Source organism: Ochlerotatus camptorhynchus, unplaced genomic scaffold (genome assembly GCF_037179485.1).
Source record: "Ochlerotatus camptorhynchus isolate MF236.1 unplaced genomic scaffold, CSIRO-AGI_Acam_v1.1 ptg000315l, whole genome shotgun sequence".
Classification (NCBI taxonomy): Eukaryota; Metazoa; Arthropoda; class Insecta; order Diptera; family Culicidae; genus Ochlerotatus; species Ochlerotatus camptorhynchus.
The window spans coordinates 166,649-184,364 of NW_027040803.1; the positions used below are offsets into that span (position 1 = coordinate 166,649).

The 17,716-nt window shown below is 40.2% G+C and overlaps 1 protein-coding gene across 1 annotated transcript in view; it reads left to right on the top strand.

Annotated features, from left to right (window-relative positions):
* Ptp36E (protein tyrosine phosphatase 36E) overlaps nt 1–17,716 on the top strand; it is a 51,272-nt gene that overhangs the window by 31,190 nt on the left and 2,366 nt on the right. The window contains exons 14-15 of the mRNA XM_065229498.1: nt 12,858–12,993; nt 13,120–13,226. Coding sequence (XP_065085570.1) covers nt 12,858–12,993; nt 13,120–13,200 — 217 coding nt within the window. The 3' untranslated portion in view covers nt 13,201–13,226. The remainder of the gene's footprint in view (nt 1–12,857; nt 12,994–13,119; nt 13,227–17,716) is intronic.

Sequence of the window (17,716 nt, forward strand, 5' to 3'; positions counted from 1 at the left end):
AAAAAATTCGGAAAAAGTTACCCTTAATCACAGAGAACAGGCGTTGAGGCTCGCATAAAATTTCTCTAAAAACTAGTGTAAAGATTCCTATTTGACTTAAGCGACACTAACGGCGACTTCCCCACTTAAAAAACCTATTTGACAACCTGATGGCACTGGCATTGCACAATTTACACTAGACACTAAGTGCTGGTAGCGCCAAGTGGCAATTTTCAACAAAACAGTTTCTGAGTTTCTGACCGAAGTTGGACGTCTATTTTCTGTGCCTTAATTGATTTTCTCGAACGTAAACGGTTGGAGTAGATTGGAGATGAACTAGCCAGATGATTAAATATCTCCTTAATAAAGCTTTTAAAAAAAGCTTGCAGTGGATGAAACAGTACTACTTCTAGTGTTTCCTGGACATCCCGGGAAATTTAACAAAAATCAAATTTCCCAGTTCCCGGGAATCTGCTCAAATTTCCTGGGAAACAAATTTATATTTCCCAAAGGAACCAACAGAGCATTTCCAGACCCAATAGCAAACAAAATTGAATCGAATTTCATACTCGACCTTCTCCAATTTGTATAAAACTTTGCATGATTGTTTGATCATAACTCGAAAATGTCACTTCCAATAGAAATGACGTCTTAGACAAAGTTGTAGGAAAAATTATTGCTTTCCACGGTAAAAAAAAATCAAGTTATTTTCGGTAAATAATCAAAAATATACATGTATATATTTCATTCTTTAGTGCAAATATTTTTAGGGGTGATAGAAGATCATATTTTATGAAAAAAATGTTCTACGCATAGAACAAACCTCAAAGATTACTGAGTTATTGAGCTTTTTTCTGTTTTTCTTTCTATGCTTGCTACAAATTGGCTCTAACTCGGAAAATATACTATTTGGCACAAAATTATTATCTTCACTGGATAGCTTAGAAAATATCCTACTTAAAAGTGTCATTCCTACTTCAAGTATGCTGCATTTAATTACATTTTAGAGATAAACATGTCTAAAATTTGTGTTTTTCTACGTGTTTTCCCTTATTATTCCAAAAGATACGTAATAAAGTGAATTATTTTGTCTAATCAAAAAATGCCTCTTAAATCGTTCTGCATTGCTCTCTTTGACACCACCTTTGTATCTTGTTTAGTTTTGTTGCTATTTTGGTCTAAACACGTAATGTTGGGTCGTTCATTAACGGTTGCATAAAACACAAATTCAACCCCACCCAAGGGTGGTTACTCTACACACTTATTTTGCACCAACATTTTTCTCAGTGTGCCTCAAGTGTGCCGCACTGTACCAAGAGTGCCATGTCATCTGACTGATTTTTGTGTGTGTTTGGCAACCCGGTATTTTGACAATTCAAATGTGTTTTTTTTTTTGTATATCAAACCGTACGAGCTGTCGAAGACAATGGTCACGTCAACGCCAGATCAACAGAATGGGCAGCCCTTCAAGAATACTGCTGCTGCGCAGCACTCTGATCGGCATAGGCGTAGCTAATGAGGATGCCAGGGGGCCAGCCCCCTCGAGAATTATCTAGGCCCCCTCCAAAATTTTTGGTGCTTTTTTTTACTCACCGGTGTGGTATATAGAGTTGAATATTAATGAATAAAATTGATAACTTTATATGTAGGTATAAAAAAAATACTTGAGTAATGAAACACTCATTTTGAGTAAAATATCGTTGGTGTGAAACATCGTGAGGGGAAATCCCGGCACAGCTAGCAGCCAATAGAGATGGATAGATGGAAAGAACGTAGGGTAGGTATAAATACGGGCTATCTCAGTTTGTAGAAGTTTTTTTTTTTCGCTGCCAGACTGATGAGCAGTACAGTCGACGTTTCTTCTCTCGCTCTCTTCGTTCGTTCGATTGAGTTGTTCCGGCAATCCCGGGAAACGGTCAAGGCCTGAAGACAACAGTGACAGTGCGACTGCCGGGAAGAAGCTGCTCGTCAACAATCGGTTCTCCGTTCTGAAGGACGGTGCAGAACCGGTGACGGTAACAACAGGACCGCCGAAAAAGGACAGAATGCCGCCCTTCTACGTGAAAGGCTTCCCTCCCGGACTGCGGGAAAAAATAAACTTCTACATCACGAAGGGCGTCCGGTGCACCATCCAGCTGTGCACGGAAGGATACAAATTGATGGTTCCTGCGTTGAACCATTACAACGTGGTTCAGGCCATGCTGGACCAAGCACAGGTGGAGTACTTCTTCCACGACATCGAGGCTGTTAAGCCGTTTCATGGTGGTCCTGCGAGGACTATACGACATGGACACAGGCGTCCTCTTGGAAGAGCTGGTGGCTAATGGACTAAAGCCGGTCCAAATTCACAAGATGGCCCGCCACAACAAGGCCGTCAAGTACCACGACCAGCTATACCTGGTCCACCTTGAGAAGAACTCAACAACTTTGATGGACCTCAAGGGCATCCGCGTCCTGTTCAACGATTGGCTGCTGCGGCAGCCGCCACCGCTCAAGTTCAAACTGCCAGAGTCCCTGCAAACTCAGGCTAAACTGGCGTCAGGATGGACCGTCCCTACCGCAGCCCGAAATCAACGATGGTTCTTGGTTCACCGCAGCGGAACTAATGATCATCTTCCTCAAGATGCACGACATTGCCAACACCATCAGGAACAAATCCGACCAGCTCCAAGCTGTGACTGCCTTCATGCTCAGTTATGGACCGTGAAACCATCAAGATCGCCAACTGGAACGCTTGCTCGCTCAAGAGCAAGATCATCGAGTTCTTTGACTTCCTTAACAAACAAAACATCGACATTGCCGTTATCACCGAAACCCACCTGAAACCGGAGGTAAACATCTACCTTCCTAACTTCCGGCTTCTAAGACTTGATCGAACCAGCTCCGGGGGAGGAGGAGTGGCCATTGCTGTATGGAGAAACATCTGCTGTCGGCTTCTGCCGAGCTTCCAGCCGATAACCATCGAAGCTTTAGGGGTAGAAGTCTCCACTCCTGTCGGCCCTATCACCATCATTGCGACCTACTGCCCCAAGCAAGTCACCATCAGGGACGGGTCGGCAGCAGACCTGCGGAGGGACATCATCAATCTAACTCGACGGCGCGAAAAGTACATCATCGTTGGCGACCAGGCTTGGGGCAACAGTCGACGCAACCAAAACGGCACCATCCTGAACGACGACCTGCAAGGGGCTCGCTACACCATATTAGCGCCGGACTGTCCCACCTGGTTGAGCCGGTCTGGCGTTCACTCCACGATAGACATCTTCATCAGCAACATGGGAGACATCATCTCGCTACCTGTGACCCATCAGGAGCTGAGTTCGGACCACTATCCGGTGGTGGCCGAAGTAGGCTCATCCGTCAACCGAATCCAAGCTTCCCGACGCAACTACCATCGTGTCAGCTGGGAGCAGTTCCAACACTGTGTCGACTCTACTGTCGACTACGGTGTCCTTCCAGAGACGCCCGAGGACGTTTACCGGTGTCTACGTTCCATCGAGGAGGCGATATCCCGGGCCAGGGAACAACACGTGCCAGTATCCAGAGAGGTGAGCAATACTCTGAACCTTGATAGTATTACCAAAGATCTCATCAGACTCCGTAACTCCATCCGAAGGAAATACCAGCGCTCTGGTTACGTGTCTTGAAGACCCATTGCAATCGTCTTACAAAAACCATCCAAGCCAGGATGGTGGACCTCAGAAATCAAGATTTTGCTAACAAGATCCGCTCTCTCCCAGATTGTGCTAAGCCCTTCTGGAAACTAACGAAAATCCCTAAAAATAAGCCAAGACCCATTCCACCACTGACCCCACTGGATCGTCCCGGCGACCCAGTGGTTCATCTGATAATTCCTGAAGAGAAGGCTGCCGCGATAGGTCAACACTTCGTCAGCTCCCATAATCTCGGACAAAACATCGTCAGCCCTCATGAATCTGTGGTTGCTGAAAATGCAACCAATCTTCATCAGATTCATAACATTTTTCCAGAGGAATCTGAGATTACGGCTGACGAACTGTTGGCCTTTATCAAATCATCTAAAAACATGAAGGCCGCAGGTTTCGACAACATCCTGAATCTGGAACTCAAACACTTCGGATGCTTTCAACATCGGTCCCGGGGTTACACAAGGAAGCATCCTTGGCCCTATTCTATTCAACCTGTTCACCTCCGATATGCTGGCTCTCCCTGATGGTGGATCGTTGTCTCTGTTCGCAGATGACACATCCATTGTTTACAAGGGTAGGTTCATCGGCGCTCTGACTGCCAAACTTCAGAGAGGCCTGGACGTCCTGTCTGAATATTTCAACAGCTGGAAGATCCGTATCAACGCGGCAAAGAACCAGGTCATCATCTTTGCACACTCAAAATCTCCCAGACTTGATCCGTCTGAAAATAATAAGATCTGCTTAAACGGCTCAGTGGTGGAATGGTCCAAAGAGGTCGTGTACCTCGGGCTAACACTAGACAGCAAACTTCTTTTCAGGGAGCACGTTGACAAAACCAAAACCAAGTGCAACATCTTGATAAGATCGTTGTATCCACTCATCAACAGGAGGTCTACCCTGTCCCTGAAAAATAAGCTTGCTGTCTACAAACAAATCATCCTTCCCGTAATAGAATACGGGATGCCAATCTGGGAGAGTTGCGCCAAATGCCATCACCTCACCATCACCTCAAACTCCTAAGGATTCAAAACAAGTTCCTTAGGATGATCCTCAACAGTCCCCCGCGGACTAAAAATTCTGAGGTCCACCACCTGGCTGGTCTTCAGACACTGGAGTTACGGAGAGCTAACTCCATCGCAAGGTTCAAAGATTGCTGTAGGCGATCCGATCAACAGATCGTCAGGGATCTGGCACGTTAGGTTAAGTTAGGTTAAGTAGGTAGAATAACAAATGAATACATTCAAGCAACATACATCACAAGAAGAAAATTGAAAAACATTACACAGTAAAAAACAACATGTACAACACAAAATCAAAAAGTCCACCAAAGATGAAGAGCCCTTCTGGCTAACGTCTTGCCCTGTATTAGCAATTGTAAACCACATGACAAATCAAAATAAAGAAGAATTTTACTTACTCGTAGAAGGTATTCTTGTGACGAATTTTGGAGGTGACAAACCACCACCAGCAGCAGAAGCAGCATAGCAGCCGCAATAAAAGCAGCGCACCCGTGGGAGCTGCCTCGCTAATTCGTGTAGCCGTGGCCGAGGCTGGAAACATCGGTCCGGTCACGACAACCTGTATTTTGTCAAGCTTGTTAAGTTCGATGCTACTATTTAACAGTGATTATTAAAATTGGACCACCAACATTTTCTTTTGAAGCTCTTTATGTTCACAGCAAAAAAATAATTTTAATATTACATCCAAGAGGATGTATCATGTCGAAAATCTAATGTAATTTTTATGGCCACACAAATAAACAAAAGCAGTAAAAGCAACGTAATGTCAGTTTATACACTGTATTCATGATAATTTTGTCCTTATGGCAAGTAATATTACATCATATTTTTGTCACGATTGAAGTGTATCCACTTTGATGTGATATTAAAATTAATTTTTTGCTGCGTTGATTACTTTTGTTATGTTCTGGACTAGTAGAAACAATTTTGAGAAATTATATTATATCAAATTGATGGCAATAAGACGTCTTCAGACTCTACAAATTGGCCATGAGCCCAGAGATTTTTCTTTAACTTCACAGCAAAAAAATAATTTTGATATCACGTCAAAGTGGATGCACTACAATCATGTTGAAAATATGGTGTAATATTACTTGCTAAAAAGCACAAAATTATCATTAATACAATGCATGCACTGACATTACGCTGCTTTTACTGCATTTGTTTATTTATGTGGTCATAAAAATTACATGAAATTTTCGACATGATTGTAGTGCATCCACTTTGATGTGATATCAAAATTATTTTTTTGCTGTGTTGTGGGAACTTCGTAAATCTTCAAAAAAAAGTTCAGGGAAGATCGTAGAAATTACGAGAAACGTAGAAGTGCAGCAAACTTTGTAGACGTTTTTCGAATTTGGTAGCAATTTGAGGAGCTGCGTAAAACTTTATATAAGTGTAAGGAATTTTGAAAAAGTTCAAGGAATTTAGTAAAAGATCTAAAAATAGTTCAATAAACTTCCAAGAACTTCAGGGATCTTCGCTTCAGATTAGGGAACTTCGTTGCAGTTTTTCAGAGATCTTACTCCAAAAAAGCTCCATGAACTTCTTGGAGGTTTTGCGAACTTTGCTAAATTTCAAGAAACTTTCTAGGTGTTCAAGAATATGTTTAGATGTCTTAGGTGTCTTTCCAGAAGTGCAAAGATATTCAGAGATCTTTGTATAGATGGTCTATGGTAGAAGCATAGTGGTAACTCTAAGATCAGAAGGTCCCGAAGAAACGTGCTCAACTTTTTGGCTCAGCTCGGGTACTCTCTTCGGTCCCAAGCTAATCGATTAACCCCTTGAAACATAGGAAAATCCACTAGCCCCTAATTTCATCTGTCAAACTTTCATAGCGAATCAAAACAAACATTGTGTAGTACTAGAATTTAGACTAGAATGGGGTACGTTAATCGATTTGCTTGGGACCAATAGGCTAGTCAAGTGGTGAGCCATTTTAAAATCGTTAGTTTCGAATTGATTGTTGGTAGTAGTGTTGCCATGGTACAATAACTAAGCGATCGATTGCACCTCTGGTGATGAATAGGAGAACGTCAAAAAGAGTGGTGTGAGCAGAATTTTCTGCCATAAACATAGAAAGCGGAACACTTTTTCACTTTTCCTGATAAATTGATTCATCAAAGATGCTTCAAAACTTGATGTACAGTGGAAAAATTTAATTCTGTATCGGTTTTGCAAGGATCTTGCTGGTGTTCAAGAATATTTTTGTTGAGAAAAATGGTAAGTTAGAATAGTGCCTTAGTGGTTATGATCTTCCGAATTTCTTGTGTGTACATAGTTTGAGTGCAAATTAGTTCAGATCAGTGGAAAATCATACAATTACCGAAGGAAATTGGATATATGTTGAATGAAAAATGCTTTAATTTGCGTTGTGAAAAATTCTGAGTCTGATGTAAACAACCGGTTTTTGTTGATGTTTCCCCTCCAACTCGCGGGGCGCACTCTACGTTGGTGGTGCATTAAAAAGGCCTATCCAGTAGTAGTGTTGCCATGTGGTACACTGAAAAATTGCAATAGCAGTTTCGTCACCAAAGTTCACTTCGTTTGTGCTTCTACGGCACGACCAACTGAACTGAAAATGTGGGCTCTCTATGTGACACTGTACGTGTTGTTGTTCAAAAATCCCCAAACTCAAATCACCATCCAGGAGCTACTGGAGGTGGAATGGATGACGCAGAAAATCAATTCGTCACAGTTCAATTTTCCCAAAATCGTCCTCTGCTAACTTACGAAGTCAATCCGTCGAAGTGCTACGTAGATGCAAATATCTGCTCCAGCTAGACAGGACTGTTCACGTCACCGCACAGCCTTTCGATATTGGATGATGTAGATGGTGAAAATGAGGATGAGCATGCCAATGATTCACTGTTATTTAATTAATATATTTTTGGATTCATTTTTAATGATTTTTATTCGGGGACTGAGGTTAAAATGTTTAGTGGCGGAGTAGCAGTGACTCTATTTTAATCAATCCTGAACTTTTCCAGGTTGAGCGTAGAAGCATTTAATTAAATGCGAAATTATTTGTTGCTGATACCGAAAATTGTTTGTTGTTGCGCAGAAATAATGCAGTGATGCCAGTTACTTTAGAGATCACAAAAAATATGTACCATGGGTGCCATATGAGTGAGCCATGGTGTGCCCTACTGTGTTTTTGGCACACTGTGCTGAGTGACCTACCCCTTGATCCCACCGTGTTTTACTATTGACGTCTGTATGCACTTATTCGCCGTGGTGGATGACGGTCTGATGAGTGTGACCAAGAAGAGAAAATCTAAACAGCGGTCAGTGATGCATCGCTCTTTTGGGACTTTTTCATTACTTTTTAATATAGAATGCCTACGTTAAATCCAATTGAATTTTCAGTTAACCCATCTTAAAATAGAGTAGAGCCACACTCAGTGTTTTCACTGAAGCTACACTCGAGAGCGCTCTCAAGTGTACCTTTATTGAAAACACAGAGTGTGGCTCTACGGTGCAGATATTTTCAATTTTGATAGGGAGATTAATAGCACCAAACTATCTTTTTTAAGATGGGTAAACTTAAAATTAATTTGGATTTAATGTAAGCATTCTATATTAAAAAGTAACGAAAAAGTCCCAAAAGAGCGATCCATCCTTGTCAGCGGCTATCAAGTGTGCTGTGCGCGCTGCATACAGACGTCAACACGAGGGCAAAAATCGCGAATTTCGGTGGAGCTCACATCAATATGATGAATATAGTGGGTGAGAATGACTACAACAAGCTACTATTTCTAGCATTCACCACTATGTTTGTTTTGATTCGCTATGAAAGTTTGACAGATAAAATTAAGGGTTCGTGGATTTTCCTATGTTTCGAGGCGTGCATCGGTTAGCTTGTGACCGAAGGGAGTCCCAGAGTTGAGCCAAAAAGTTGAGTACGTTTCTTCTGGACCCTCTGGTCTTAGAGTTACCTCTATGTCTTTAGTGCATCCACACGGGCAGAAATCCGATACCATTTTCATGATTAAAAAAACAAAACATCAAAAAACATGCCATCACATGAAATCATAACAATGATTCATGATTTCTTTACGCACTGATAAAATTTCAAAGATTGTTTTTATGTGTCCGACACATGGATTTTTGCAATGTGATCCACAAATTATATCTATGTATCAGACACATACTTAATATGTGTACTAGATTGATGCAAAATTTGACTTTTTCGCTCCAAAGTGCTTAAATGGTTTCAAATCGGGTCCTGATTAGCCTCCCAAAGTTACAACTCATTTGGTTAGAAACAGACTTCGCACAAGACATTTGAAGTTTACATGTAAATTACTATGGGAAATCTCAACTTTTTGTTCCTTGCCTTCTAGTCTTTTTCCATATTGAGCTGCAAAACAGTTCGATAGCCATTCTTATAGAAAATTTTCTCAGCTACAACTTTGCCCAAGATCATTTCTATGTAAAACGAGACAGGAAAAAGCTATTAATTATTTAAGAGATTGGTAAACTTATGACATGATCAAGCAGCTGCTCTGTAGGCAACACTGTATTTTGCAGTGTGACATAGTAGCCATGATTGTTGTGTCTTATTCAACGCCCCAGAAACACCAATGTTGCCTGCTGAGCAGTTGATTGAGCATCATCATAAGACATCAGCGCATTGAACCATTGATAACTTTTGATCCTTGCATTTAATCAAAAAGTGGTCTTGGACAAAGTTGTAGCTGGGAAAATTTCCTGCAAGTACAGTTGTTTGTTTTTGAAGCAGACCGATCTGGTGAATTATTAGATAGACATGAACAAAAATCTTGGTTTTACCATAGTAATTCCCATACAAACTTCAAATGGTTTGTGCCATCTCAGTTTCTCACCAAATGGGTTCAAATTTTGAGAGGTGAGTCAAGATCCGATTTGGAATCGTTTACGTATTGTGGAGCGAAAATTTCAAATTTTGCATCACTCTAATGTGTACACATAAAAGCCATGTGTAACCACACATATTATTCATTTGACTCATAAATTTCATGTGTGCTTCTGGGTGGATTCTGTTTATGTGTGGTCACATAAAAATCATAATGCAGCGGAATCATTACCGCTTCAAGCGTTACCTGGAAACCGTGCTCAACGCACTACATACGCCTTTTGTCTTCCATCTTATACAAGTACTGTTAGTCAAGTGTTTTTGTTAGTTAGTCTAGTTATTTTTGGTTTGAAAGCTAAAAGTTAAATTCATGATTTTAACTCGGATGATTCATGGTTTCGGGAATCTTGGGTGCGTTACGCAAACATAGCTCATGATATCATGAATATTATTCATGGGGTATTTTCATAACATGAAAATATGCTATATTCATGAAATCATGAGTCATTTTTTCTCATTTCGGATTTTTGATTTGTTCCCGTGTATCACAGAAAAACAAAACTACCCACCGCTTGGGTTTTTTAAACTTAAATTTGAGTTATTTGACCTCTGTCCGTTTCATTTCCTCTCGCTATTGTTGTCAAAAATAGAACGAAAGATTCGACTCAACCGTCTAGTTCCGTACAAGAAGCCAAAATTGAGTAATATGCGATATACCCAAATTTGAGTTAATTGAACTTAATTTTGGGTAGAAAAAATTGAAAATAACTTAGCGATGGGTAATTTTTTTTGCCGTGCTTAAATGCAAACTACTTTGAGCCGGTTTACCCAAATTTGGCTTATCGTACGGAACATGGGAGATGAGTGAAAAGAACTTAATTTTGGGTTGTTTTGAATTTCTGTGTATATATGGTTGACAGGAAAAAGGGTCCCCTGCACGGTGTTTCGTGAAAAACCATTAATGAATAAAAATACCCATTTATAATAACCAAAAATGGGTATATTTTTTACCCACTAATGGGTGAAAAAACACTTGGATATTTTACCGTCTCATTTCATTTCATTAAGAAATTTCTAATCCTTTCATTGACCTTAAAACTCTTGCTGACAATCTATCGTATCTTTGTGGGATCGTGAAGCATACTGTTCCAGAACCTGAGGAGTACGTACTGGCACAGAGAACAGACGCTAGTATCTATAAATTATCTGTCGAAAATTACCTCCTGGTGCTACCAGCACTTAGTGTCTAGTGTAAGTTGTGCAACGCCAGCGCCATCAGGTTGTCAAAGAGGGTTTTAAGTGGGGAAGTCACCGTTAGTGGCGCTTAAGTCCAATAGGAATCTTTAAACAACTTTTTACAGAAATTTAGTTCGAGCCTCAACCACCGACAAACCGACATCTAGTCTAGTCTAGTCTACACATACACTCCTCAACCACCGACAAACCGACATGACACTTAATTCTGACTTATGTCCGAAAATTTTATTGTTTTAGCTATGGTCATTCATGTCGGTTTGTCGGTGCCTCAACGTCTGTTCTCTGTGGTACTGGGTAGTCGTAAAGCTCATAAAACAACGCGTTACCAAGTAGCTCGCCATTAGAACAAACGAATGTTTAAATCTGTTAAAAGGACAAGGCAAGTTAAAGAAGCAATGCACGACATTTCCGTGTAAGATGTTCTTGGTATCATATTGCAGAACCCATACGTCTTTTTAATAGAAACTAAGCGATTGATTCAACCTTTGGTGGTGAATATGAGAAGTGTTGTGAGCAGAAATTTTTGCTACACCGGTGCTACACTGCCGTACACCGAAATAATTTTGGGTGTAGATGTAGGATGCTCCTTTGTTTACAAGCAAATAATGTTGAGCTGTCAAAGACTCGCGCTTATTCATGCTCACGGAACCGAAAAATTACCCAAAATTAAGTTCTTTTCACTCATCTCCCATGTTCTGTTCAATAAGCTAATTTTCAGTAAACCGCTTATAGTAGTTTGCATTTGACTACGGCAAAAATAATTACTTACTCGTGAGTATTTTCTACCCAAAATTAAGTTCCATTTACTCAAATTTAAGAATATCTCATATACTCACTAGTAGCTTATTGAACGATAGTCATGCGAAAGTCGAATCTCTCGTTCCGTTTTTGACAACAACAAAAGTGAGAGTGGGATGCAAAACTCAAATTTACCAAAAATTAAGTAAAAAGAATTTAAATTAAGGGTAATTTTTTTTCTCTTCCGTAAAAGTGAAAACGACATTAAACAGCTTTAAGTCTTAAAAATTGTTCCAAATTTCAGTGGCATGTAAAATTATGGAGGAGCGTAGCACCCTTATAACCTACGCCAGAAATTTTTAATTGTTGACATAATTTAAACGCTTCTGTGAATGCAGTTTTTCATATGCTCTTCAATCCACCGATCTCAATTATCAACACGGCAAAAATTCGCCAATTACGCAATCCACACTGCGCCAATGAGAACTCCATTGAAATGAATCAGCCTGAGTGAAACCTATAACCATCGGGATAATGGCGACTCCTTTTTCCGCAGCTAAATGTGCCTCGCATTTTCAATGCATCGTTTCATCGTTTGCCACTCAAAGCAAAGTGAAAACGAATAAAAACTTTACCTACGTTGTTTGGTCGGCAACTACCCGAGCAGGAGAAAATAACTTATTAATTCCAAATTCAGGAATGAAAATACTATGACTAATGTTCTACGAATAACGAACTAATACATAATATATTTATTAAATTAACTGACGGATAACAGAAGCTTTTTTTGTACACAAGAATAACATAATTTGTTATTTAAAAGGACTTCTAATACCAATTCAAGAGCCCTTTTAGGTATTATGTTCTAAAAACTGAAAGATAACATTTTGTTATTTTGGAATCAAATTTTATAAAGTATGTCGATAACTGTTAGTTTAGATAAGTTTTTATCCAACAAGCATACTAAAATAAGGTATCATACAACATTAAGATATTCATATGTTATCGGTTAGTTATCGGTTCCTGCTCAGGTTGTGACAATAATTGACGCCGATTTGATCGAGATTTTTTTCTCGTTATTAAATTGCTTATCTTTTCTGACGAGCAATTTCCATCGCATTTCTGCAAAATATTACTCCATACAATGTTCACCTTCTCTCACCATCACAAACCGATTCAATACTGTCCAATTCAATGAATTCAATCGTCTCCCCATCATCGAAATGTGTTCTCCCTAACCTCTCTTCTACGATCCTAATCGATTTTAATTATTGGGGCCATTGCTTTTTGCTGCATCTATTTCATTTCAATGATTTGACTTTTTTCCTCCCTTGCTTCTTCTTTTTGTTTTTGCTACAGAGACGGTCGCAGCCGAGCCGGAGTGTACTGTGCGGCGAACGCGTGCATCGAGCAGGTCATTCAGCACGGCGAGGTGGACGTATTTCAGGCGGTCAAAACGGTCCGAAGGCACCGGCCCCAGCTGGTGGACAATATGGTGAGTTTCTTCGTCCGGAAGCGCCCCTCTTCTCCGGGCTATGAATGCTGATGATTGCACAGGGAAATTGATTACCCCTCTTTTCGGTTTTTTTTTTCTTTCTCTCGTTCCCCTTTTTCACTGCAGACTGAGTATAAATACTGCTACGATTTAGTTTTACACTACGTTCTACACTATTTGAATAAAGACTTGAAGGAAAAGAAGTGAGAATGCGAATTACACGATGATCTGTGGTAAGTTTGATGGTTCAATTTGATTGTTATAAGGCTAGAATAGATCATCAAATGTCTTTTGTAATATTTTTGTTTATTAATCATAGGAATTTGAACTTGTTTTCTATTTTCACAGGAGCTTCTGATTTTGTCATTTAGATATAATTTGTTTAGAATTTATTGGTAAGTTTTACGTTTTGTTTGATTTGTTTCTGTAAGTTTTGATGATTACCTGTTCTGTTTTCGTTTACATCACATTTATATCATACTAACATCATGCTTTGGTCTAATCTAATACTTAAGTTGTCATAAGTCCTAAACAAAATTGAAAATGTTAATGTCCAGAATATAAACTAACATGAATTTGAAATATGGTTCGAAATTTTCATAAATTTAGAATGATCAAAATTTTTTTAAATAGGGTTAACTACCCCATTTCCTTCCTATTAAGCACAACCTGCACTTAATCTTTCTTAATCTAGCGCAGTTTAGCATGAAACGGAATGTTATTATTACTGATGGCTTCCAAATTTATTTACCTTTTCATACGTACCGTAAGATTTGATAAAGAGAAACCAATCGTTGAGATATTGTCAAAAGTCTAACGCTGCTTCTTGACGCCAAACTCGGCCTACGGATTCTAAGCTCGGCCTAACGCATTGAAACGCCAATGAATTCAGTTCGGCCTATCGGATGAAGATAAAAATTTATTCGGTCGGAGCGCTTCTTTTGTTTTTGGGAATAATGGGTGCAAACATTCACACCACGCGTTCTCATTGACTTCGTTCGGTAGCTTATTAACTAAAGTATCGAACCAAACGCATAATTGACTTGTTAACTCTGAAATCATGGATTTATTTGAAGTTTTCTGCTCGATAGGCCCAAAATGGGCGATTAGGCCGAAGTAGTTCTCTACCCTATGTCAAAATCTATTAGGATTTTCGAGGAGCGCTTTATGGGAGGCTAGTTCTGGAAAAAGGTCAAGATGATTCTCATCCGTAGTGCCCCTACGACGCGTGTAGAGATGCTGATCTAATTGCATATATCGAAAAAAAACTGGGTTACTCAAGGGGTAATCGACTCTGCACATTGTGCCGAAACACATCGTGGCACACTGATCGGCGCGTCATGGCACTCGATGACAAGTATGACACAAAATATAATATTAAATGGCATCACTGTTTTGTGTTGACATTTTGCCAATCGTTGCTAATGTTTACTTCTTCGTTTACTTCAAAGTAAGGGGGGAAAGGGATTTTTTTTGTCAGTGCCACTTTCCAGCGAAATTGTCCCCAATCAATTATACAAGATTGTATAATTCACGACACTTTTTTTTGTCTTTATGTCTTCTCTACCAAGGGGTAGGTCACTCCACACATCAATCTTGGGTCATCTTTTTTGTCAGTGTGCCGCAGGTGTGCCGCAAGTGTGCCGCAGGTGTACCGGTTGGGCCGGTGATAGAGCAAGCTACGATTGTTTGTAAAATACCCATCCCAGCAACCCGGTGCTTCTGACACCTTGAATGTTTTGGTTTGAAATCGCAAGGATAAATCGGATTGAGAATGACGCGGGAAGTGGCGGGTCTGCAAAATTTTGGTGTTTTGTGTTCATAGTGATGTGAAAAGCAACTGTCCATCAGCGACCGGAAAGAGTTGGAACAGGTGGGGAACATTGTTGGAAACCCGCTATAGAGGATGATAAATAGACTACTGCAGTTTGTTTTGTGTGAGTTGCAGCATTATTTGAATTAAGAGTACTAATGGGGTCTGATAAACTACCTTTTTCTCTTGAGCCCACACTAGAATCTATTAGCGAATTCGTTTATTTTCAGTTCCAACCTGGATCGGATATCAAGATTGGGTCTGCTTGTTTTCTGACAAACGTCAGTTTGCTCGTTTGTTTTTAAAACCTAGCTCAGGTTGAGGTTCACACTGACAAAAAGTTCGGTTTCGCACTGGGTTGGAACTGGTGTTAACTCCGATAATATATATTTCGTATTTAGATCTATAAGTGAACCAAGAAGTAAACTGCTGGTCTGAGATCCACTTGTATATTCATTTAGAGGATGTTTCTGAATATACAGTCAAACAGCACGTAATGTTGTGAACAACTTCAATTACAGTTGTCCAGCGGTGCTCCCATTTTATTTACAGGAATCCAATGCCTACAAGATTGACCTCTACAGAAAGTACACACGGCTTTTGAGAGATGTCCATAGTTTCAGGGAAGTCCAAACGAACTAGTGAGAGTCACCACGCCCGGCAGAATAGGCCAGAATTAACAGGAATTGACTAGAATTAAGTATTAACTCGATGGCCATAGGATCCGGACCGAGAGTCAATTGTATGGGTAAGAAGCATTGCAGCGATAATGTACGGTGTCAACAACACCCCGGTGCCGAACGATCGTACTATTCTTCAGATGAATCTGCAATGGCAGCTATTTCTCCCGCATAACACCTCGGTACGATTGATGATTCACCAATCAGTCAGCCATACAGTTCATTATATGAACTGAACTCGGATTCGATTGACTGTGGAGGTCAACAGCAACATTAAGAAAGATGCTGCTAACAGAATTGTGAAGGTAACCACACCGGAGGTAACCGAGCCAATCTAAATCGCGGTCTTACGAACGCAATCGGAACCGGCAGCAGTTTCAGGGAGATTACATAATATGCGATTCAGAAATGACCAAGGAAAAAAATAAGATGGAACAACAGGTTGATACAAGGAGGAGGTAATCATCAAACGACTGCAATCAGTATCGAGATTCTGGACCGACATTTGGATAAACGATTGATGAAGTAGTCGGAGTCAGACGAATTTAGTACCTAACCACGACTGCTGACACTATGAAGCTACCACGGGTCTATTGCTGCTACTAATACCGCCGGTGGGCATTTTAAGTCGAGTCCTTCGTATTTTTGAGATTGTAGCATTGCCGACGATATTGCAGACAAGATTCATGTTCCACTTGCCGGTTCTTGGTTTTGGCAAACGTCTGCCAGAATGACACACGGTAGAGAACTGTCTTCTCCTGGGTGGACAGCTTCTGCCATCATTGACCCTTCTCCTTCTCGCGGAGAGGCTAATCTTCCAGTGCCACTTCGTTGAAGCGGATGACCGGCAACCAGCTCGTTGAATATTAAAACGACTTTTTTCCGTCCTTGACTTGAAAATGTAAACACACTATCGCAAAAATCATAAGTGCAGGGTTGCCAAACTCATGGGTTACTGAGACTGATAGCTTGATTGCCACACTTTGGCACGTTCAGCACAACGCTTGACCTAGCTTTCGGCACAGATAAAGTACTCGGCACAGATTGGGATGTGCAGAGTTGAATACCCCTTGGGGTTACTGCAACCACAAGTTATTTTCAATGTTCGAAAATCCCGGTGTTATCGATCGATCGGTTTTCAAACCACGGTTGTCAAAATTTAACTTCTATTCTGTCAGAAGTAATCACGCTCGGATCAGGGTTATTCGATAACTTTTCATCTGTCACGTTTAACCACGAGTTAAATTTAACACAGGCTGTGAACTATTTGCCGAGTTAAATATAACTCGTGGTTAAAAGTGACATTTCGAAAGCTATTCTGTATGTTCGAAAATCCCTGTTCTGTCGATCGACCGGTTTTCGAGAAGAACTCAGCCACGGTTGTCAAAATTTAACTTCTTGTCTGTCAAAATAACCACGCTCGGATAGCAGGGTTAATCAATAATTTTCCATCCGTCAAAATTTTACCAAAAGTTAAATAAATCCACCAAATGATTCACAGCCTAAATAGTTAATAATAATTGATGAATATAAGTGACGGTCGACCAGCAGATGGAAATGATGTGAACAATTATAATGACTTTTTACTACCTGTCAAATCGTATGGAATATTTTTTAGTACATCATCATTGTTACTTATTTTTAATAGTGGAGCTTCTTGAAATAGTTTTTGTTTAACTGCAGAAGGATATAAATCGTAGCGAGTGTGAATTAATCTCCACGGCTATCGACTGTCTTTGAAGTAGTCCTCAGAACTGGCCAAGGATCGGGAGAGACTGCATACTAGAGTGATGCAAAATTTGAAACTTTCGCTACACAATACTTAAACGATTCCAAATCGGATCCTGGCTAACCTCTCAAAATTTGTACCCATTTGGTGAGAAACTGAGATGGCACAAACCATTTGAAGTTTGTATGGGAATTACTATGGTAGACCAAGATTTTTGTTCTTGTCTATCTAATAATTCACCATATCGGTCTGCTTCAAAAGCTTTCCACTGCACTTGTAGGAAAGCTACAACTTTGCTCAAGACCTCTTTTTGATTAAATGCAAGGATCGAAAGTTATCAATGGTTCAATTCGCTGATGTCTAATGATCATGCTCAATCAACTGCTCAGCAGGCAACATTGGTGTTTCTGGGGCGTTGAATAGGACACAAAAATCATGTCTTCTATGTTACACTGCAAAATCGCCGGCGCCGGTGGTGTAGTGGTAAGCGTGACTGCTTCC